At 39.0% G+C, this 23,981-nt stretch overlaps 1 protein-coding gene across 2 annotated transcripts in view; it reads right to left on the bottom strand.

Annotated features, from left to right (window-relative positions):
- dscamb (Down syndrome cell adhesion molecule b) overlaps positions 1-23,981 on the bottom strand; it is a 173,110-nt gene that overhangs the window by 34,628 nt on the left and 114,501 nt on the right. For both annotated transcript variants that reach the window (XM_056241621.1, XM_056241622.1), the window contains exons 6-11: positions 23,220-23,495; positions 20,354-20,650; positions 17,109-17,381; positions 7,395-7,673; positions 7,134-7,253; positions 5,214-5,393 (exon numbers count right to left, since the gene is read on the bottom strand). In XM_056241621.1, the coding sequence (XP_056097596.1) occupies positions 5,214-5,393; positions 7,134-7,253; positions 7,395-7,673; positions 17,109-17,381; positions 20,354-20,650; positions 23,220-23,495 (1,425 nt within the window). The remainder of the gene's footprint in view (positions 1-5,213; positions 5,394-7,133; positions 7,254-7,394; positions 7,674-17,108; positions 17,382-20,353; positions 20,651-23,219; positions 23,496-23,981) is intronic.

Raw genomic sequence — 23,981 nt, 5'->3', positions numbered from 1 at the left:
CAGGTTCCTCAGTTCAAAGCCTCAAAATTGTGTGTTTCCTTAAAATATTTAGGAAAATGTATCTCTTGGCTTTATTAGTGAAATGTTCTCAATATTTTCTACACAACACTGAACCACAATTTTCTTAATAAAATATACACAATATTTGTAATTATCACCTTCATTTCTTTAATGAAAATTACAAGACCCATGATTAACTTTTTACGAATACAGTCTTTAGTTATAAATGCAGGAGTTTCACCAGTCCATTTCATATGCAGTGGAAGAAAACATTGATAATGAAAGTAACGATATGGCAAGTTTTCCTCAGTTTTTAGAAATTCTCCTTGTGCACCTCCAAAAGAGTGCGTATAATCTCATCTAAAGTCTTGCAGTCAGCAGCCGAGGGGCTTCAGGCGAGAGGGGCTCTAAATGGTATTCCCATAACAGCTTAGTTGATGTATATTTTTAATATCCAGCAATATTACAGGCTCCTGTAATAAAAAGAGAGACGGGAGCGCTGATGGCAGCTTTAACTGCACATGAAACAAAATCTCCCTTTATTCATTCCAGCGGCCGTAGAAACGCACCACGTCACTAAACAAACCAGGACAAATATCTCTCTTCATATGTGATGTTCACAACATGCGAGGAAATGGTATCTTTCACAAACAACATGAATGTGTTTCATCGCCATTCCATTGAAGTAAGAAAGTTTCTGTTTTGAAAATGTAACATTGTAGTAAATATCTTCAAATCAGGTAAACTTTTTATCAAATTGTAAATGGTCGTGGGGTTGACAGTGCGAGTCTCTAAATGTCCCGTTCAAACACACACAAAATGTGATTGTTATTGCAGTGATTTTTATGTTTCTATGATGTTATGTGTTTGGCAACAGTTCTTAACTCTAATTGATGGAGTGTGTAACTTTTAATTTCTTAGAAACATCATGGCCATATTCCAGGATGAATATGCCGGGATTCATCAGGCTCAGATTGTGAAATAATGGTTGTGAGGGAGCATGAAGAATCATTTTCACACATCATGAATTGGGACATCTGAGTTTAAATTGATTGAAAGTCTTTGGGATGTTCTGGAGGAGGCTTTACAGAGTGCTGGACTCTAGCATTGACAATACAACATCTTCACCAAACATTGCAAAATCATTTAAATGTAATTTTTTCTCCCATCTCATATTTTTCCCACCACCGTAATTGCATTTCCATTTGTGCACGCTTTTATCCAAAACAACTTGCAGTGTATTAATGCATCAATATAAAGATGTTATATTTCGTAATACTACAAAGAGAAGCTGACAACACAGAACTGGCATCTTTTTAAGGACAATAAAAACATAAGTAAAATTAAAATAATTTTGAGATTAGAAAATTCCTGTAGTTAGGGCTTACATTTAGTACAGTGAACAGTAAATGCATGTGCATACGACAAAATACAGGTACTTTACTACAGTTTAAGTCCATAATTGAAAAATCCATTATTCTTAAAATATATACCTTATTGTGTGTGTGTGTGTGTGTGTGTGTGTGTGTGTGTGTGTGTGTGTGTGTGTGTGTGTGTGTGTGTGTGTGTGTGTGTGTGTGTGTGTGTGTGTGTGTGTGTGTGTGTGTGTGTGTGTGTGTGTGTGTGTGTGTGTGTGTGTGTGTGTGTGTGTGTGTGTGTGTGTGTGTGTGGTCTACTAAAACCTGGGCCGAAAATGTCTTCCGAGAAAAGCTTTACATTTAAACAAGAACGTAATCAAGGCAAGTAATATTTCTTAACACACACAAACAAACGAGGAGGCGGACCGTGGAGCATATGTAGCTTTTAATGGTCTTTATTGTCAGTTCAATGAAGCATATAAGTGGAGTTAAGAGCATGAAAGATGATCGTTTGATGGAGAGACTCATTATAGTGCTGAGCAGTCAATGACCTTGGAGCCAAAAAAGGGGTAAATATTTATATATTTTTATATAGTGCGTAAATCTGTACTAATGACAATCACAGATCATTCAGATTATTTCAGTGCACACACATGGCAAGTGACCATTAAAATATTCTTGGCAATTTGGACCAGCATTTACGGCTGGGTGTGTATTAAGTATGATAACTCCATTTGTGTTTTCCACTTTGATGGCCATGTTGAATATGATTAGTGTGTGTGGCATATCATGCCGTATGAATACGGAGGCTGCAGCAGCAACTCTGGGTGTGTATCATCCATTTCAGCCCTCATTTTATCACCAGTACAGGGGCACCCTGGGAAACTAGGCCACCTCGTCACGTTGCCACGCCTGAATGGGCCATCTACCCCCTTCTCACACACACACACACACACACACACACACACACACACACACACACACACACACACACACACACACACACACACACACACACACACACACACACACACAAACACAGCCTTCCCTGTGCAGGCCAATGGAATGAGGTACGTTCTTTGCTAGGAGGGGCAGCACGAGTGTGTGTGTGTGTGTGTGTGTGAGAGAGAGAGAGAGAGAGAGAGAGAGAGAGAGAGAGAGTGTGTGTGTGTGTGTGGTTGGTGGAGTGCAGCAGGCTGCCATGCAGAAGCAATTCCCCCCTTTTCTTGCACAATTGGTCACAGTCTGAGCATGTGCTCTCTCTGATGCCGAAGACGAGGGAGCGCCACCAGACCCACGCGAGGAGGAAGAGGACGATATAAAGCAAAACCCACTCTCTATCAAGCCTAATGACTGTGATCGAACATATATTCTCTCCACTTACACGACACACACAACAACTACAGTACATAATATCTGCATAAATACTAACTATTTACTGTAGATTACTAATATATATATATATATAAATAAACTTCTTTTAGAAGCTAATAATTTGTGTAAGGTAATATGACTTCTATTTATTTAGCAATTTGTCTTACAAACAATTTGTCTTAAAGGAGTAGTTCACTTTAAAATGAAAATCAGCCCATGATTTACCCTCAACTCATCCTATGTGTATATGACTTTCTTCTTTCAGGCGAATACAATCTGAGTTATATTAATAAACACCCTGATGCTTCAGAGCTTTATAACGCAACCATCAGATTGAAGCTCAAAAAAGTGCATCCATCCGCCATAAAAGTGCTCCACACAGGTTAATATATGCCTTCTGAAGCAAAGCGATGAGTTTGTGTAAGAAAAATAAGCATATTTAAAACTTTATAAAGTAAAATAACTAGTTTCCAGCCAAACATACAGATTCCACTTAAGTCTAAAGCGCAACTTATGCGAGTAATGCGACGTACTGCTGATATTTACGCTACGCTACTTCTGACGTCACACGTCTGTCGTAACTTGCGAGTAGAGACTGCGTATGGCCGGAAGCTAAAGTTTTTACTTTGTAGCGTGTTAAATATGGATATTTTTCTTACACAAACTCTTGGCTTTGCTTCAGAAGGCCTTTATTAACCCCCCGGAGCACTTTATAATACATATATATAACTTTATATAACACTTAATAATGGATGGATGCACTTTTTTAAACTTCAATCTGATGGTTTCAATCCACTGCCATTATAAAGCTCGGAAGCGCCAGAGTGTTTTTTAATATTACTCCGATTGTGTTCGGCTGAAAGAAGAAAGTCATAAACACCTAGGATGGCTTGAGGGCGAGTAAATCATGGGCTAATTTTCATTTTAAAGTGAACTACTCATTTAAGAGCAGCAACAATTATAGGATGCCAAGCTAGGATAGTATTCTACAGAGAAAAACTGAAAAGAAAAGATAAAGATTTTTTTATTAATAATTATTTTTAATCATATAATATTTTTGTATTATTTATTTTAGTATATTACACGTATTTTTTGCTTAATTTTTTGAGGATTTTTTTTTTTTTTGACATTGACATTAATTGTGTGAACAGGTAAAAATGCATTTATACGAATTCATGAGAGAAGCAGCAGTTTCTGAATTATGAATGAATCGTCCTTTTAAGTTTTTTTTTTAATGAATCAACTGATCCACTTCACAAAACTCGGCTAAACCACTGAGTTGACTCAGTGAATTATCAAGTAGAAGAAATGATGACCGAATTTATATTTTGGAGGGAATTATTTCTTTAATATGTGTTGCTTAAGTAAATGTATCTTTAGGAACATTACATATGTTTACTAAAAAACAAGGAAAATGATCAATGTATTTGACCACTTTTGCAAAGGCCCTGAGTCACAGATCACTGAAGATAGAAAATATCAACAGCACCAATACATGGATACTATTTCCACTATGACCATTCATACAGCTCTTCAAATTCTGCACAATTTAAACTGAAATATTGTGTAAAATAAGTGTTTTATGAAAATTGATGAATTGTATTCATCAATTTTGTTTACACCTTGCTAGATACCAGCTGTTGCCAGCATAAACCAGCCCGGACCAATTCATGCTAGTTCATGCTGGATTTTTCAGTAGGGTTTATTAATTCATTTGTTTTATAAATTACTGCATTTTACTGGCCATCCCGCTCTTTAAATATCAGTGTCAGCAACCAAACCATATCGAAGACTACTCAGAATACTATTTTCATGCACAATTTGACAATTTCACAAGCAAAATAATACTACATTTTAAAGGTGCAGACAAATAAAATGTTTCAGTTATGGTGTTCCCCAAGGCTTTGTCCTGGGCTGCTCACACTTTGACGCCAAACGTAAAATGCAAACGTTGTATGGACTCCTTCTATGGTGCTTTTTGTCATTGAAGGGAGCTCAACAGCTCCTGCCCCAAATCATTTTCATATGCAGCATAAAAATTCTTTCTAATGTCTCTATTTATTTTCCAATTATCAGTAGTTAATTTTTGCTCATCTAAATTGGTGGTGATGTTTAGACCAAAGGAATGTGACGTAATGTGAATACGAGTGGCACTGCTCTGTTGGTTTGGTCTTTCCCTCATGCCAGACTGGGCATAAATGCTGTGCAGTGGGTTTAATGGAGGGGATGTAAGTCTTTGCCTGCTCAACAAATAAACAGTTCACCAAGGAGCACAATACCGTATACACAGCAGTCAACAGGGCAGAAGACCCTCGGGCTCAGACACACACACACACTACTAGATAGGGTGGCACAGACCACACACACAAAAAAAGTTACACAAACAAAACATTTAGATACATCACAATCACCATTTCATTCATCACACATTTGGAGACACACACACATGCACTCCACACGCTTCACTTGACAGGGTCTTACTTTTAACGGTGAGGTACATGCTCTTGCTGATATCGGCTCCCACGTCATTGCTGACCTTGCACAGATAAAATCCAGCATCTTCCTCCAGGACGTGTTTTATGAGCAGAGAGCCCTTCTCCAGGAGCTGGATACGCGAACCCGAATTCAAGGCGATGGGCTGGAACTGAGGTACGCCAGCACCTGTGACACAAACCAGAAAAGGACCAATGTAACACTGCATATTAGGAAATGTAGTATATTCATTATATTTAGAATATTATACTAAATACTTCATCTTTATCACATCTAAAGAATCTATCAGCATAACAAAAATGACTGTTTCATTGCTGATATATGTATTACTGTAATCTGGGACATCTGATAATCCATCAGCATTACACTCTTTTTCATGATCAATATCAATTTGATGATGTCTTTATTGGATTTAAAGATCTGAGGGGAATTGTTTTGTGTCATGTCTGGATTAGGATTAGGATACTGTGAGATTCAATATTATGAAATAAAACATAATACCACATGAGCAACTTAATCTGCCAAAGCCATATCAAAATAAAGTAATCTTGACTGTCAACGTGTGTAGAAAAAAGGAACACACTTTCAGCATATACTCTTTTTAACATCTCTAAATGTTGTATATAGGATACTGTACCTGTTATAAATCAATAGAGATCGTTAATTAGTCTTAACATTATTCCTGTAATGTTAAATGTGAGATATGGGAACTATGAGATACATATTCATATATCAGCCATAAAAGCCTTTCAGATATGATACTAAAAAATACGTATGCTTTTTAGATAAAAAAAACAAACAGTTCCATTTAAAAAATATTTTTTGGACTATTATTTTATGTGAGGGTTAAGAAAACGCTAAAGGACACTCTTAATTCAGGGAATCTAGTCATTTGATTTCAGAGATTATGCACGAAAATAGAAGAAAAGTACTCTTTTACCCACAATGCCACAATGCATTTCTATCCCCTTCAACCTCATAGACTCCATCTAGCCCTCTATTCTTTCAACTCCACTCGCCCAATGCGCAGCCCTCTTTTTTGTCGTGTATATGGATTTCCATTTGTGAGCTTTCATCTACAATGTGTAGAGAGGGCTTCAAACGCTCCTTCTCCTTCAGGAAGAATCAAGGTCGAGCGAGTCACCTGCTCCCATTCTAATCCAGTAATCCAGCTTCTCTGGCCATGGCCTCAATGGAAACATACACCTGTGCCCAGCCCACCTGTCCACATAACCCCTAAACCACATCACTAGCAAAGCCTGACTGGAATGACGTGCGCTTCAGGAGCCCCTTCATTACAGGACCCCACCTTCCCTCTGAGATCTCACAGCAAAAACCAAACACAAACAATGGGCTAGTGAGAACCAAAACCCCCTTTTTTTTATAGTATAACGACTTTAGAACAGCAGCTATTTATGGTAATATTTCTTCATCCCAAAATACAATGATTTGAATTAAATCATCACAAATGGCAGTGTTTTATAAAATGAAATACATGTAAATGTATGTTGTTTTTCCAATAAAGCTGCACCTCAGTGCCTGCCAACATCAACACACCCACAGTGTTTACTGGGGATTTGATGACTAATGATGTAAAAAGGGGATTATTATTAATAATAATAGCTGGAAAACAGTTGAAAAAATTTAATATTTACTGTATATTATTTTTGAAGCAATGCCAAAAATACTGAGCCTGCATAATTATGATAGGAAAACAATGCAAAAACATGTCATAGGCTTCATTTTTGTTTAATGCAAAATTAAATTTCTTATTTTTTTCTTTTATTTTTGGAGAAAACCGGGACCTGGAAATGCGTTTGTGAAGAATATTCCATTGCATCTTTACCCATAGACGGTCATATTTAACAGGAAATAATATATAATTATATATTTCAAACACTAGCATACCTTTGGAGTGGTTCCATACTATAGTGGGGATTGGGTTTCCCTTGGCTGAACAATTCAGGATCACCGACTTCCCATATATGCCGTCCTGGTCTCTTGGCTGAACCTCAAAATGTGGTGGAACTGAGCAGAAAAAGAATGTGAATATTAAAAAGATGTTATTATAAAATGACATTGATTTAAATCAGGGTTTAGAGACTTTTAGAACAAAACTTATTGTCAAAAGTTGAATAAATTCAAAGAATAACCCATGTGAACTCAAACCTTTGACGATGAGCTGTATGCTGTGCTCGACGGCTGCAGCCTCGTTACGGGCGATGCAGGTGTAACTGCCGTTGTGAATCTCCGACAGGTTTGAAATGCGCAATGAGCTGGTGAAGTCTATGTTGTCGATGGTGACACCAAGGCTGGCATTAATTGGTCGTCCATCTTTGTGCCAGGTTATAGACATGGGCAGGTCGCCGGATATGACCACACAGGGGATGAAGACACGCTGGCCGATGGAAGCGCTCTGAGAGTCGGAGTGTTGGATCAGAGGGGGCACTGAGAGAGAGAGAGAGAGACGATCAGAAACACACATGCAAACTATTATAATATAACACAGCAAACGTTACAGTACACTGGGGTAAAATAACCCCATATTGATTTATATCAATGTTTTGAATTTGAAAATGGCAAAGCAAATCTCAATCAGTCGGTACTTTAAAAAGTAAACTGGATATTTAATTGCACTACTGTGCTGACTAATGTTAAGGTAAGAACAAACATTTTCTCAATGTATATAGTTATTAGAATATTAATTCATATGTTTATACGGTCATTATACTTGTTAGAAAATATTGATTTGCCATTTTGAAACTTTGACCTTAAAACTGTGCTGCGTTATATTTTTTGTTGATGATTTGGCATGCAGTTTTCTACTTTACGCTTTGCCCACCCTGTTTTATGAACGCCGGCCCACCCAGTTGAACAATTCTGGCCTCTTCCCCATTATATATAGAAGAAAAGAAATTAACCCGTTAAACATGAAAGTATTGTGTAATCATTTAAGAGATTTTTCTTTATATAGAACCTTTTTGAACCTTCTTAACTTTTACTACTTTACTGTAAATTTAAAGGTGCAGTAAGCGATTTCTGAGAAACACTTTTGATATTTGAAATCCCAAACAAACACACCCCTCCCTTCATTGCTCCGCCCACAAAATGCACAAACAAGCAAGGCAAGAGTGTATATCTCTTTATCATAGCTGAAGCAAAGCAAAATAATGCTTCGCAAAAAATAAAGTGAAGATGTTAATATAGCTAACATTACAACAACAGCATATTGATTCTGTGAAAGAGCAAAACCAATGTTACTCACATATGGAGAAGAAACAACAAAGTTCTTGCCTGAACATAGTCCCTCTTTTTCCAGTGATATTCCTCTGACCTTTTCTCTTTTGTAATGTCTTTCAGCCATCTCTATTTCTACAGTCTGTCTTCAAATCTCTCTCTCCGCTCCCCCATCATGAGTGGACACGCCCCCTGCTGCTGATTGGCTCACCCCCCCCCCCCCCCCTCCCCATCATGAGTGGACACGCCCCCTACTTCTGATTGGCTCATCAGCCCCCCGCCCCCCCCCTTCCCCATCATGAGTGGACATGCCCCCTGCTGCTGATTGGCTCATTCTAGGAAAGAGTTACTATTGCGAATGTCCTGTGGAAGCAAGTTCCTCAAATAAGGAGCAGCGTAACTAAAAGCTCGAGATCCCATGGAAGCCAAGCGTATGCGGGGAAGAACTTAGGACAATGTGGATGATGATCTAAGAGTTCGAGAGGGAGTATAGGTTGAAAGTAGATCAGATAAATAGGAAGGAGCCAGAGGTTATGCAGCGCTTTGTAAGAAAGAGTCAAAGTTTTAAATTCAATGCGCTGTTTAACAGGAAGCCAATGCAGTTGTTGTAGAACTATAGATATGTGTTCCATCTTAGGAGTTCTAGTAATGATACGTGCTGCAGAGTTCTGCACTAACTGTAACTTGTGTAAAAGTTTAAAGGGAAGACCATAAAAAAGAGCATTGCAATTGTCAATACATGAGGTGACAAGAGCATGAACCAAGGGCAGTGCTCTTCGTTGATAGGGCTGGGTGGAGGCGGTTAATGTTACGTGTGATAATAAGCCGTTCGAGTAATCTTATTGATATGTGATTAGAAAGATAGAGTATTGTCGAGTATGACACCCAAGCTCTTAACCTGCATTGATGGAGCAATTGTAGAATCATCATCCCCATGGAGAAACCACTGGTCTTTGATAGATTAGTTTTTGTTCCTACAAGAAGTATTTCTGTTTTACTACTGTTAAGCTTAAGAAATGTACTTGAAAACCAAGCTTTAACTTCAGAAAAACAGTTAGAAAGAGAGGATGGAGGAAGTTGAGAAGTAGGTTTTGAAGATAAATAGGGCTGGGTGTCGTCAGCGTAACAGTGAAAATGGATACCATATTTCCTAAAAATGGTTCCAAGTGGCAGTAAATAAATGCTAAATAATAAAGGGCCCAGAACTGATCCCTGTGGGACGCCTGTGGTAATGCGTGATGGTTTAGATTTAAAAAGGGCAAATTGAACAAATTGAGTACGACCAGAGAGATAAGATATGAACCAAGCCGGTGAAGTTCCTACAATTCCAATGGACTGCAGTCTATCTAAAAGAATTTCATGAGAAATAGCGTGATAGAATGCTAAAGTTAAGTCAAGAAGAATTAATATAGATAAGAGTCCTGAGTCAGCCGCTACCAATAAGTCATTGGAGATTTTGACGAGGGCAGTCTCAGTGATGAGAACGAAAACATTATTGAAATTGTTCATATAGGTTGTTCACTGAGAGATGATTGTGTACTTGAGCCGCAACAACCTTTTTTTCAAAATATTAGATAGAAATGTCAAATTGGAGATTGGACGGAAATGATCAAAATTATTTGGATCTGCACCTGGCTTTTTTGAGTACAGGAGTTATTAATGCGGTTTTAAATGAATGAGGAACAGTGCCAGAAATGAGAGAAGAATGCATGATCTCAGTAATAAAAGGTGAAAGAACTGATAGACAGGCTTTAACTAATTGAGTTGGAAGATGGTCTAATTGACAGGTGGTTGGTTTAGATTTCCGAATAATTGAGATTATCTTATCGACTGAAGGAAGTTTAAAAGCAAAAAGACTAGAGTTAATTGACTGTGTAAAGCTGAGACAAGATGAAGGACAGGCGAAATCTGAAACCAACAGAGACTGGTGGATATTTTCAATTTTTACATTAAAGAAGTTCAGAAAAGCATTGCATAAATCAACTGAGGGCAAATGTGATGGTATAGAATCAGGAGGCTTTAAAGTATCTTTCATAACAGAAAAAAAGAGTTCTTGCATTTCCTTCACTAGACATGATCAGATAGGAGTAATAATCAGATTTAGCTGTATGATTTAGCTGTCAGAGTACATCTATTTGTGGACAACAAACCTAGTTTTAACATACAAATGCTCCAGACGGCGGCCTTGAGCTTTTAGCCTACGCAAATCAGGGGTATACCAAGGGGCAGAATTAACAAATGAAATAGTCCTGGTTTTTAATGGTGTGTAAGTATTAAGAAGCGACTGAAGCACATCATTGTAATGAAATACCAGTTCATCAGGGGTTGTTAGGTTGTCTCTACTGGAAATCGTAATATTCCGAAATGAGATGGTACGACGTTGATTACACTTGAATAACGTTAAGCAGGTTTTAAAAGAAACCAACAGATGATCAGAGAAAGTTAGGTCAGAAGCCGTGCAGCTGTAATGAGTAATGCCAGAGCAGCAGACAAGATCAAGTGACCTTACAAGTGAGTAGAAACATGTATATATTGTTGTATGCCTAAAACTATCAAGGCAGGATAAAAAAAAAAATCCTTTGTACTACTTTCATTCTCCACATGTATATTAAAATCTCCAACCACAATCACATTTGGAGATAGAGAACTGATGAAAGTTAATAAGACAGAAAAATCTTTTAAAAAGTCTGTGTTTGCCTTAGGTGGACGATGAACATTAACAAGAACAGTCGGGACTGGGCCATTAATTTGTAAAACAATGGACTCAAAGGAAGTGAATTCAGGCACAGTTACATGCGACACTTTCCATTTCTCGTGATATATTACTGCAAGACGGCCTGACGCGCGGGGCTTGCAGGTGTAAACACATCCCGGAGGGGTTGACTTATTAAGCTGTGCAAAATCATCTTTATGCTGCCAAGTCTCAGTTAAACAAAGAAATCAAATTTACGATCAGACAGTATATCGTAAAGCACAGGACCTTTATTTGAGAGTGATCGCATAGCAGATTCCATAGTCCAAAGGAAAGGATGTCACTTTCGGTATACCTGTAGTAGCTGACTTGGCAAGGCTCACTACTTAACACACTGTGGTCAACGGGCCTTGTGGTTTTCCTTATGGGACGAGATTTTGAAGACCAGAATGTTCATATTGTGTTTGAATCGTCGACGATGAAGCTCCGTCGAGAGCCCCCCGGTGGACATGTTTACGGCGAGGTATATAGATGATATCCTTGTTAGAGAGCAACACTGATGGTGGAAATCAGTGTTAAAGAAGTTCCGTCGCAGTGTATGTCGAAGATATAGGGTGGCCGATGAATGAGATGATGAACCAACCAAGTGTAGCCAGTACCGGCAACTCAGAAACCCTCATATTTTCCCACCTGGGGGCCGAGGAATGTAGATCTCAGGAGGAGTGAAGAGTGAATGTCAAACAAGCAGTAACGTTAGGCAGACAGCAACCGCGATCAGGTAAGTTAGGCAGAGCTGACTTAAAGTAGCTAAACCACTACACAAGCACAGCAAATACAGCACGGGGTCGTAATGTTTAGTTTAGTATTAAATGCTTTTAAACAGTGTACAGTTACATTCTCCAAGTCTCCCCAATATCAAACTGCAGGCTTGATATAATCGTTGACCAAATGTTATTTACATATAAAACTAGCGGTTAGTGTCTTGACAAAACGGCTCAGAACACACACGATACGGGCTATTGGACAGAACATGTGATCACACATGTACGTTCATCTGTGATTTGCAATAAGGCTCCAGTCGGCCTTCATAACAAGTCATTACGGCTCCGAATCTAGAGATTTCACAGAGGAGGATGCATAATGTAAACTAATGAGGGAGAAAAAGAGCAAAGAAAGACAAAATAAAGAAGACGATAAAAGCGCCCTTTCGTTTCCCAGTAATTTCGGCATAATGCGTTCCCCGGGAGACTTCGCAAGCATGGTGCTAGTCAGCCTGTCACGTTTGAGAATCAATGAGTTAAAATAACATTGAAATAAAGCAGCACTTCAGTGCTTATTTAATTCACAACAAAATGGGGATAATGGACTCCAGGGAATCCCTACGCACGCTTCTGAATTTTAAGCATGAATGGAGCAAATTAGCTAACTCAATCACATTTGTTCTATCTTTATGACTCTGAACTTACAAAAACAGATGCTTGCTCGGTTATTACATAACAACAAAATCAAAGATTTGCAGTTTAACTATTGTCTATTTGAACCTTAATATAAACGTCTGGATTATTGTAATTGGTGTTCTATCTTTGCTTTGAGGTAAAGCTTTTAGGTCATGTTGGAATTAGAGTAACTAGAGTCTTTATAGAACGTATAGTAATTTTGTAATTGGTAAATGACATGCAATTCTTTTGGAAGGCTAAAATGTTCTGTGGTTTGACATATATAGGTAAAACTATTGCGAACAGCATTACATATGCAGCTGATACATGAGCTCATATTGATTGAGAGATTACACGGAATATTTGCAATTTCAAATATATATCTGTCACAACGCAAAACCATTTAAATTGTCCGTTGAACAATTGAACGCAAAAGATTATTAAAAATGGTGAAAAACTTTAAGGGCCCTATCATACACCCAACGCAATGCGGCGCCAGACGCGACGCAAGTGTGTTTTGCTATAGTTTCAGCCCGACGCAGTTATCATTTTTACGTCCTGCTCCACGTTGTTTAAATAAATCTTTGCGCCTAAGGGCTGCTGGTCTGAAAAAAAACGAGGTGTGTTCAGGCGCATTGTTGCCGTTTTGCTATTTTGAGGAACTGAAATAGACTGAGCCGCATTGACCAACTGAAACCTGGCCTAGAGTCAATGGTGCAGTATTTTTTTGTTATTTAAAGAGCGCTTTAGTAATGTGCGCCTATAGGCTGGTCCACAATGCGCATACACTCTACTTATTACACACACAGGGACGCGTAGCGGCACACAAACCTGCCATATATTAAAAATTGATGGATACTGAAAAGGATTACAATGTAAAAGATTAATATTGTGTACATAAAGATATGGTGAAATCCGGTTTGTAAATTCCGCCAAGTAAATAGTGAATCCATTGCGAGCGCAACTGGCTTTTACAGGGAATGAGACTCTGGTTGTTTTTTTCACGTTGCGCCTAAAACACACCCATTACTCATTAAGAGATTAGGGACAACCCTTTTAGACCATGGCAAAAGTGGATTCAGACTCGCCCTAAGTGCACTTGAGTTAAAATAGGGCCCTAAATCAGCCCTCAATAAATCCCAATTTTTAGAGTCTCTTTATACATTTTAAGGTCATGTATATTCTTATTTTCTCCTTCACTTTTAGCAGATACAAGCAAGTTCCCAGGAAACTAATAAAATATATTGATGACTCATTCTGAACTATGCAATTTTTTTGTTCAATCACATGCTTTCTGATTGCCCCAAATATGTAATAGCAAAGTCCCTTTCAAGGAAAGTCTCGGTTCACTCGGCGGCCATATTGACAACAGTCAAATATTCAGGCGGGACTTGTTCCAACATATTGCACGTTGCACTTTCTCCCCTTCATAGTAATGTGAGTGCACCGTCTTTCTACAGTATATCTAAAGTCTTTGGTAGTAGCAACTATAGACTATTTTTTTAAAAAGTACACTCTTCCATACACAGCTTTCAAACATGGTGGAACGAAAGAGAGACGATGGTTTTGGTGCTTCTATGTGGAATTATGCAATGGAGGAAAGGTTCGTGAAGCTATGGCAACAATACTTCTGCTCGAGTGACTACCACGACACAGTGAAAAAAGATAAATGTTGGCAAACGATAGCGGAGACGCTTCAGCAACCCGGTGAATACTGGAATTAGCATTAGGCTAGTTCAACCATTGTTTGTTTATGCTCTTGTTTTCCAGAAGTCAATCACTAGTTCCGCCTTCTCAATGACATCACACGCGTCGTTAAAGAGGGCAAGCGATGATTGGTCGGGACGCAACGGGTCATCTGACATGTTTCTTGTCCATGCCACAACAAAAATGTAGGAATCAAAATCACATAATCTGAGACAGTGACTATCATAACAGACACAAATATTGTATTAGTCATTTCAAAAGGAACCTGTGTGGTCGGGAATTTCGCTTCTGGGCAAAATATTTCCGAGTTAGTCGAGTGAATTTGCCATGTTTACCAAAAGAAAGCTGCTTGGTTTGAAAGTGACTTTGCTGCACTATTGGCAATGGACCTTTTTTGTCCTGCAAAATGTGGCTAATGTGACAGCACCTTAAAGCTGCAGTCCGGAACTTTTCCTCTTTGTCGCCATCTCTCTGTTCGAAATCTGTAACTGCAGTGATTCGCGGAATTATCATCTTTACGTGGGTTGTAAATCGGCATTAACAGCGCGGATGAACACAGTGCTTTGAGGCGAGTGCTGCTGTCAGTCACCGCGCTGTGTGGATACTGGCATACAGAATCACAGATTCACTTTTTGAAAGTTTGACCAACATAAGAATTTTCATAAGAAAATGTCTTCTGAACAAGTAAGTAACATCCATTTTTGTTCTGACCAACTAAGGGGGAAAAAGCATTCGACATGATAAGCTTCGTTAGATTTAATCAACATGATTTACAGCAACCGTGCAAATTATAGCCTACTTTGTTCTCAAATTGTTCATGTTAACAACATCAGCATTGCGTGACTAATGTTAAATTTAATGTGTTTTATGGTTACCTGTGTAGTTCAGAATTCATATTCTCCATAATAGCAAAACGAGAAAGGCACAACAAAGGAAACTCCATAACTGTGTGAATTAAGAAAACGTACTGTTACACGATTGAACTATTGAAATGTCTTACTTGTTCAGCAGAAAAAAGCCGTCTCTTCTTCCGTTTTGAACCCCTTCAAAACACGGAGTTCACGCACTTTTCAAAAGCCCCGCCGATGTTTAAATCCTTGTGTTCGCATGAGACGGTTTCTTTCTCTTTCTCTAGCCACCTTAAATCCGAAGTACGAAGTCTTTTGGGTTTTATAACTGCTGAATCTCCAGTTGATGACACTGATGATTGTTGTTTGGATCTTTCTGGATGCCATAAGTTTAATCATGTAAAGTACTGCGAGAAAAGCCTATACATCTAAACATCTCGTCACGCGCAGTATAGCCGGCTAGCCGAAACTCCTTCTTTATGTGTACGGGTGTGACGTAATGACGCAAAGACATGCTCGAATTTCCCGCGGAAACCCACCAGTACCACTGGAATTAAAATCATTATTACAAGCTAACCGTTTTGAATCTGGCAATGGCAAGCAGATAGTTTTGACCACTGGCAGAATAAGTTTTTTTTAATATAATTATTTTGGATTATTTTTAACTTACGGACAAGTTACGGACTGGAGCTTTAAGTCAAAAGAGCCCACTTCCAAAAGTTTCTATGCTACTATTACCCCTTTTCCACCAAAGCATTTTGAGAGCCGGTGCCTACTCGAGAACCAGTTCTTTGTGTTTCCACAGCCAAAGAACCGGTTCTCGGCCAGGAAAATTGCTTCCAAAGCAGCACCAACTCTTTGCTGGACTAGAACCGTTCTTTTGCCACGTCATGCTTACGTCGGGGGCTGGGGGCGGGTTACTGTGAACAACAACACGACGGGAATGGGAAAGCTAAGACGTATGGCAACATACACAGTGACGTAACGACGTCGTTCGCTGGGCTCTCTAGTCAGTGGAAAAACAAACAGGTTCTGAGAAGGTTTGCAAGTTGAACCAACTTTGAACCAGCACCAGTTCCGAACCAGTTCTTTTTTGGTGGAAACGAGGTATATGGTCTTCTTTGCCAAGTTCTGACCTCTCCTCAAAAAGCACGATTTGAGGTATCTTTTTTTTATGTAGCACAGACAAGTATGCGAAGGTCTAGTACGTAAGGCCTGGGTATACTTTATTTTCCTTTTTAAAGTACCGTAGTGACGACCCTGATTATAAGATAAACCCGTTTTGCGCTTTTAAGTCTTTTTGCTCTCGCGATCTTCTACCATTACACTCGGACACCATATTTCTTGGCACACTCGTTTTACGTGCATTTGGCGCCACCTATTGTTGCGGGTGTATTATTGACATGTAAATTCTAGACCCTGGATATAAGACGCATCCGCATTTTCAGATGTCAAAACATTGTCTTATATTCTGAACAATACGGTATACTCCTTTGGCCATGAGCACGGAAAGACGTGTGCACTATCTAGTGACTTTTTAATTTTCAAGCGCTCAAATCACTCGCACGTGCACTGTTGTACGAGCACCGTCCGCGGACCTTCCTGATGACATAAAATTAATACGTCACGCATACAGTGGATGGACCGCCGCGAAACATGGATGGCTGACGTATGCTTTGGGCTTTAGGGTTAGGGGTTTATGAATCTCCAGTCATAAGTCCTAGCAATAGCCCAAGTTATGCTAGCCTTAACAAACACCATTGAAAATGACACTGATCACTCTCAGGGTCATACCCCAGTATTAAAATCAAGCCTTCATGTAACCAGACAGCAATATAGTGTCGGCCCAGATCCGGCCCACATTTGGTATGTGTGGAATCCACGTGTACCAGATGTGGGCCGGATCTGGGCCGACACTATTGCTGTCTGGGTCATGGCTGACTTCTGTCTGCACAAGCAGTACCTTTCACTGTCACATGAACACTCCTGTGAATTTGTTTCTCTGGATCCACCAGCACGTAGCATGTGTACTCTCCCTCGTCCGAGTTTTGCACATTGGACAGCTTCAGTGTGCCGTTGTTCTCAAAGGCACGTTGGCGATGGTTGAAAGGGAGCAGTTTGGAGTCCTTATACCACTTAATAGAGTAATAAGGGTAACCAATGATGCGACAGTGAATGTACGTGTCCCTCCCAGCAATGGCAGTGACATTTTTCATTGGTCGAATACTGGCAGGGCCTGTTGTGAGAAAGAACTATCAGTATACAGAGTCTTTGAATGTCAGTTGATAGGCTTATGTAGTACGTGTAAATATTCTAGTTTTCAGCTATTATATACATATTCTGACAGTAACTAACTAACTAAAAATAATTCATCCTAACTTCAAACCCTCATGGATAGTTTGACTGCAAGGGATACTTAAAAATGAGAATTCGCTCAATATTTAGTCACCCTCATGCCGACCCAGATGTATATGACTTTCTTTCTTCAGATGAACACAAATTTTTATAAAAAGAATTCATCGATTTGAGTCCATATAATGCAAGTGAATAAGTCCCTCAAAGTTGACACTGTATATAGTTAGTGTGTGTGTGTGTCTACTAAAACCTGGACCGAAAATGTTGTTCAGCTACATTGTGTGTGAGACAAAAAATCTCCAAATCTCCAAAAACCTCCCTTTAGGGACGTCTTCATTTGTAAATCTGGTATCAAAATAAAGAAATTCAAGGTTTTTTATATATGAAACAAATGCAGAAAGTTTTGTGTGATGGCAGGTTTAGGGGTAGTGTTAGTGTAAGGGGGGAAAATATGCAATTTGGACAGTATAAAAACCATTACGTCTATAGAATGTCCCATTTAGATAGCTAAGTAAATGTGTATGTGTGTTAGTGTGTGTGTCTGTGTGTGTGTGTGTGTGAGAGAGAGAGAGAGAGAGAGAGAGAGAGAGAGAGAAGAGAGAGAGAGAGAGAGAGAGAGAGAGAGAGAGAGAGAGAGAGAGAGAGAGAGAGAGAGAGAGAGAGAGAGAGAGAGAGAGAGAGAGAGAGAGAGAGAGAGAGAGAGAGAGGGGGAGGGAAAAAATTCAAATATTTTACACTTAACAACAATCCATCGCTTCCAGCCAATCATCATATGAGTAAACGTCAGCACGTTGTTAAGTGTGATGTAGGCATATTGTGAAGTTTGAACTGACAGTTAGTCAGAAGAGATAGCTGAAAGTTTTAAAAATGTAGAAATATTTTTCTCACACAGACACACCTATATGATGTTATGCTTCTGAAGATACTGGGGTCATATGGATTATCATTGTATTCATTTTTCATGTTTTTTGAAGCTTGGAACTTTATTAAGGAGCCTATGAACTTGGATTACAATGGACTATGGATTATATGGATTATACCTGTATGTGTTCTTCTGAAGAAAGAAAGTCATATACATCGGGGCGGCATGAAGGCGGGTAAATGACGGCAGATTTTTGGGTAAACAGAGTTTTAAATTAGCACAACGTAAAACAACCAATGGGAGTGAAGGCAGTAGAGCCTGACTGTAGAGGAAGTCTATCATACCTGGAGAGCGCTATCCGTTAGCATTTCCTTTCATCCAATCACCATTCAGTCCTATCCTTTCAAAATTAGGCAGAGGCTATTTGTACTAAGTGCATTAGAGGTGAACGTGATTTGACCAAATGCAACATGTTCCTGGATAAACATCTTTGTTGATCCTGGAACAACATTCATATCAACCAATCAAATTTGAGGTTTACAGTTTATGTCAAGTTTAGGCTTAGAACCAAGGCTTATGTGCTTCTACATCAGTGTTATTCACCTATCCTTTCCCTCTGATTTAAGGGATAACTTATGGGTAGGGTTTGGTTTAGGGGCAAGGATAAGGTTGGGACTGTTGTTCCATATGATGACCCAGGAGCATGTCTCACTTGGCAAAATCATTGATTGGATTGCATTGGCCACACCAAATATTTCACTTTGCATTTTTATGCCCTTCTCTTGCTAACTTAACTCCGTCTCGTGGACTCGTCATTGCTTACGGTGCACGAGTGCCCAGTCCTGGCAGAACCCTTGCAATGGGTCGAAGTGGAACATCCTAAGCCCTTGATCACCTCAATCTGCTATGGAGCTTATTCATTATTTATATGTTTTCCATAAGAATTCTATATTCCTATACTTGGGATATTGAGAAAAAATCTAAAAGTACACAAACAAATAATAAATCAATACAATTAACTATTTTATTATGTGTATTAAGTATTGTGTGGTTAAAATCTCAAAATAATTCATATATAATGCACTAGCGTCATGTGGGGTGCTGTGACATCACAATCGTGTTGCATTATGGTAAATGAAGCTGCCTAAATGAGTCAACATCTGTCCTATTGTTCAAAATTGAGTGACTGTCCATATAAACGATCATCACATACTTGACCAATTGGAACGAACTTCAAAATGACAACGGGGATTCTCTTGAGGGAAAGTGTTGGGAAGTTTGTGTATTTAAACCGTTGACTGTCCCTTTTTGAGCTTATATCTGAACTTAAATGGTTGTAATTCATGAATGCAGCAGATTAATGCACTTCAAAAAATGTATCGAACTAAACATTTTGTATTTTATACAAAATATATATTTTACCATATACGTAATTTGGACTCTAAAATTGCTATAAATCCAAAGCCATATGTCTAACCACGTTGTGTTTCTAAATTTGAAGGTCATATCACAAAATTTGAGCCCGCTAATTACAGTATCCTTTGTAACGCAATGTCCAATTTCAAAACAGATTTCACAGGATGCATTTTGAGTGTTTCGAAATCTAATTTATGACGATTACTAAAATATGTGATGAGGGGAAAAAGAGTTTCACTTCTAGTTTCACTCCAATGCTCAACTGCAATCTCTAACTTCACTCCCATTGGTTGTCTTCACATTGAGTCTCTGCTCATTTGCATAGAGTTAAACTTTGCTTTTTTTTGTTGCGCCGTCATTGGACACTGCTCAAGAGCCAAAGTTCAGAACAAATAAATCACTTCTAGTTGCTTTGTTGCTACAAATCCCTGTCACTGAGAACACCACTTTTAGGAGGCAATCTAAGACTACAACATTTCCTTCTAACTAAAAATTCCATATAGAAAACAGACAATCTTGTTGTGTGTGGTTGTGGTGTGGTGTCGGTGTTTTTGAGGAGCTGATCTGACAAGCACCTCTTACGTTTATTCGAGCCTGGTAGGAGACCGATCCGGCCGAGTTGTTGCAGGTGCAGCGGTAGACGCCCCCATCGCTGACCTGTGTGTGGGACACATTCAGATAGCTGAGCACGTGGCCCTCGGTGGTGATGATGCGGTCCATGCGGTGGTTGCTGTCTTTGATGACGGGGTCTTCGTCCAGGGTCCAGGTGACGGTGGGGAGCGGCGTTCCTTTCACGTGACACACCAGCGAGATGGGCTCGTTCGGGCTCACCACCTTCTCGCTGAAGGCCGAGAGGATCTTTGGCGTCCCGTCTAGAGATGAGGAAGACAGATTTGTAGACAGATGGTTAAATGATGCAATATTTAAAGGTGCGGTGTGTTTTTTTAGTGGTATCTAGTGGTGAGGTTACGAATTGCAACCAACAGAAGTTACGGTGGCCGACAGGAAGTGATGTCGTCGTCTGAGACAGCAGAGAGTAGCCAGTTAAGCAATGAGGGTTCTTTACAAAGATAAATTAAGAAATTAGGTTTACTTGATTATGCAGTAAAACGATATGTTATTGCGAATATTATTGCTACTTGTTCATCATTGTGTCAGTGTTTTATTCGCTGACTTTAGCGAGCCTCTTCGCACGAACAACAACAAAGTGACGAAACGCGTTTGTCCGTTCAGGGCCACTGTAGAAACACGACGGCGCATTTCAATGTAAGCGGACCCGCGGTGTATGTAGATCGAAACGGCTCATTCTAAGGTAATAAAAACATAACGGTTCATTATGTAAGGTCTTTATATACCACTGGAAACATAGTTATGTATATTATATTGCATTTCTGTCTACAGATCCTCCTAAATATTACACAATGAACCTTAAGGAAACATACAAAATAACAGTCTAAAAAATTGGCCTTCAATATACACTGATATGATATATGATATATGATTGTTGAGCAGCATTCCAAGGACATTTTCTTGAGGTGACACATTGTTCATAAACTAAATGTGATTGAATCTGTCATAAACATTTCAGATTTTATATCTTAAATTAAATTGCTGGTATCATCAATAAAACACTTTTAAAAATCGCATTATCTTTAAATAGCAGAGCATTGTGGGCCGTCTGGCTCTTTCGAGTGCTGTAGGTCATTTACTCCCGAGTAAACTATTTTCCTGGTTGTTGGTAGTAAATCATACGGGTCAAAAGGCAATGCTAATATGACAGATGTGCAGTAGTATGTTCAGAAATATAGTTATACTCAATCTACAAAACCTAAAAAAAACATACAGGTACTTCATCAACCCAAGAGAAGTATATTCTGAATTTTCTTAAATATTTTATGTAGTGCTGTTAAATCAATTTTTTTGTGATTAATCGCATCTAACATACAAGTTTGTAAATATAGTGCTATATAAAGAATATATATATATATATATATATATACAAACTTTTATGTTATATGCGATTAATCGTGATTAATCGATTTGACAGTACTTGTGCTAAAAGTCAGGAAAACTGTAATAATGCATTTGTAATTCCAAAAACCTGATACAAAACACATAGAAAGGGGATTATGAAACTGCCTCACATTCTCAGTAAATTACGGACAATGCAAAATACACTAGACCTAGCCAGACATTTGTTGCAAATCCTTTCAGCCCCGTTTTCTTATTTCATGACACTTAGGAAGAAACAGCTGTGTTTTCAAGCTTAGTGCCATTGAAATCTTTACCCTCTGATCATCCTGTTTATTTTATTTTTTTACATCATTATAGATTATCAATATCCTCTGTATGCAGTTTTGTGGCAATAGGAGACAGTTGCCCCAGCAACCGAGCTGAAGCAACAAATCTTTTCAGCTGCAGGGCTGAGTAGCTTCAGTGGAGTCCAGTAGAGGCTTATATTAAAACACATGCACAGTTACACAGTACAGTGTTCATATGTACATCCACAACTTCACAGGTCATTCAAAATTTAAGATCTTAACAGATCTTTTATTCCGTATTGTGATGTACATCCGGGTGTTATGACTTATCGAAAAAGAAAAAATGTAGGGTGGGGACTTGGTTCTTATGCATCAGTTTTCGATTGGATTTTTAGATGTGGCCGTTGCATTCAAAAGCGGATGTCTAAAAACATCTAGCTAAAATCGTTTTTGTGTGCATGTGTGTTCAAAGCCAAAGTGAAAATGTTATCATTTACTCACCCAGTTATTTTCTTGTCTTTTGCTATAGTATGATTTCACACAAGTTGTATGGGCTGGGTTTTGTGGGACTTTTTTTTTTTGACTTTTTGGAACTTATCAGTATAAATTATTATTTACATTTGCTGTACGGAAAAGATCAGCTCTGTCTTCTATAACGTTTTGTCTTTCATTGAAGGAAGAAAATGATGTAAGGTTAAGGGCTTTTTACACAGCGCGATTAAGCGATGAGAAAGTACGACGCAGTGATGCTGTTGAATCGAAACGGTAGATCCCTATGGAGCTATTCACACCGGGTGCGATCATTCGTGGCGCTACAAAGCGAGATGTGTGTGGATTTTTTGTGGAAAAAAGAAGAGAAGATCAGGATGAGTGTGGGCAGTTACAGGCGTAAAATGCATTCTCGGACAGCGGCACCTATCTTGCAGGCGGGAGTTATCTGAAGGCGATCAACCGTTTCGGTTTCGGTGTGAAAGACGAACTCGTCTGCGATTCGTGTAAACCAAGAGCCTTAAGAATGACATGAAGGTGTTCGTTTTTGGATGAACTATTCCATTAAATGACATAAGTTTGACATAAGTTATGTCTCAGACAGTCCTGGCTCCCTATCTCCATACTTTTAGTAATTTCACATTCAAAAGTATAACATTATTTCGTGTACTTTCTTCCAAGAGGGACTTACCTTCCAAGACGACCTGAACTAAGTCTTGGGTGGACATCTTGCCATTTCGAGCAAAGCACTGATACGCTCCTCCATCACTCTTGGCCATTCCCTCCATCACCAGGTTCTCGTTGTTGATGCCCGTGATACGTACGTTTATACCCTGATAGATCTTCTCACCGTTCCTGTACCAGCTGATGTCATACTCGTCAGAGCCAGTCACACTGCAGAACAGAGACACTTGGCTACCCACGCTGCCTCTCACCTTCCGTGGGCTCACCACTGCTTTCAGAGGCTCTGGGGTGGATGGAAACACACATACTCGCATATTAATACACTATTGAATCAAATAATTGTGTCTAAATTCAAAGAAGTTGTTTCGTCTTCATACAAACCATGTTTTTAAGAGGATGTTGACTAGAACTTTGTTTGTCATCTGTTAAATGCTTAATGCTGCAGTCAATTCAACTCAGGAAGTCATCATATCCAACTTGGAAAAGTACAACAAAATGCTACATGATGTCATGTGAACATAGCGTCATCCGAAAAAGTAAATATTCCCTTCTAGGTGAAAAAACCACTGAGTCAGTTCTGAGATTGCATGAAAATAAATCCTGTTAAGCAATCGTTTGCAGAGACGAAGTGAAAGTCCCTTTAAGACAAGTCATTTCACTCGGCGGCCATCTTTGAAACGCCTCTCTGGCGTGCAAGTGCAGCTCCTGTCTCTGTGAATGGGGAAACATCAAATTCTCCAAAACTGTTCGCCAAGCTTACGATTAAATT

This window comes from Rhinichthys klamathensis, unplaced genomic scaffold, assembly GCF_029890125.1.
Source record: "Rhinichthys klamathensis goyatoka isolate OS25496 unplaced genomic scaffold, OSU_Roscu_1.1 h1tg000657l_1, whole genome shotgun sequence".
NCBI lineage: Eukaryota > Metazoa > Chordata > Actinopteri > Cypriniformes > Leuciscidae > Rhinichthys > Rhinichthys klamathensis.
This window is presented reverse-complemented; position numbering and strand designations above follow the sequence as displayed.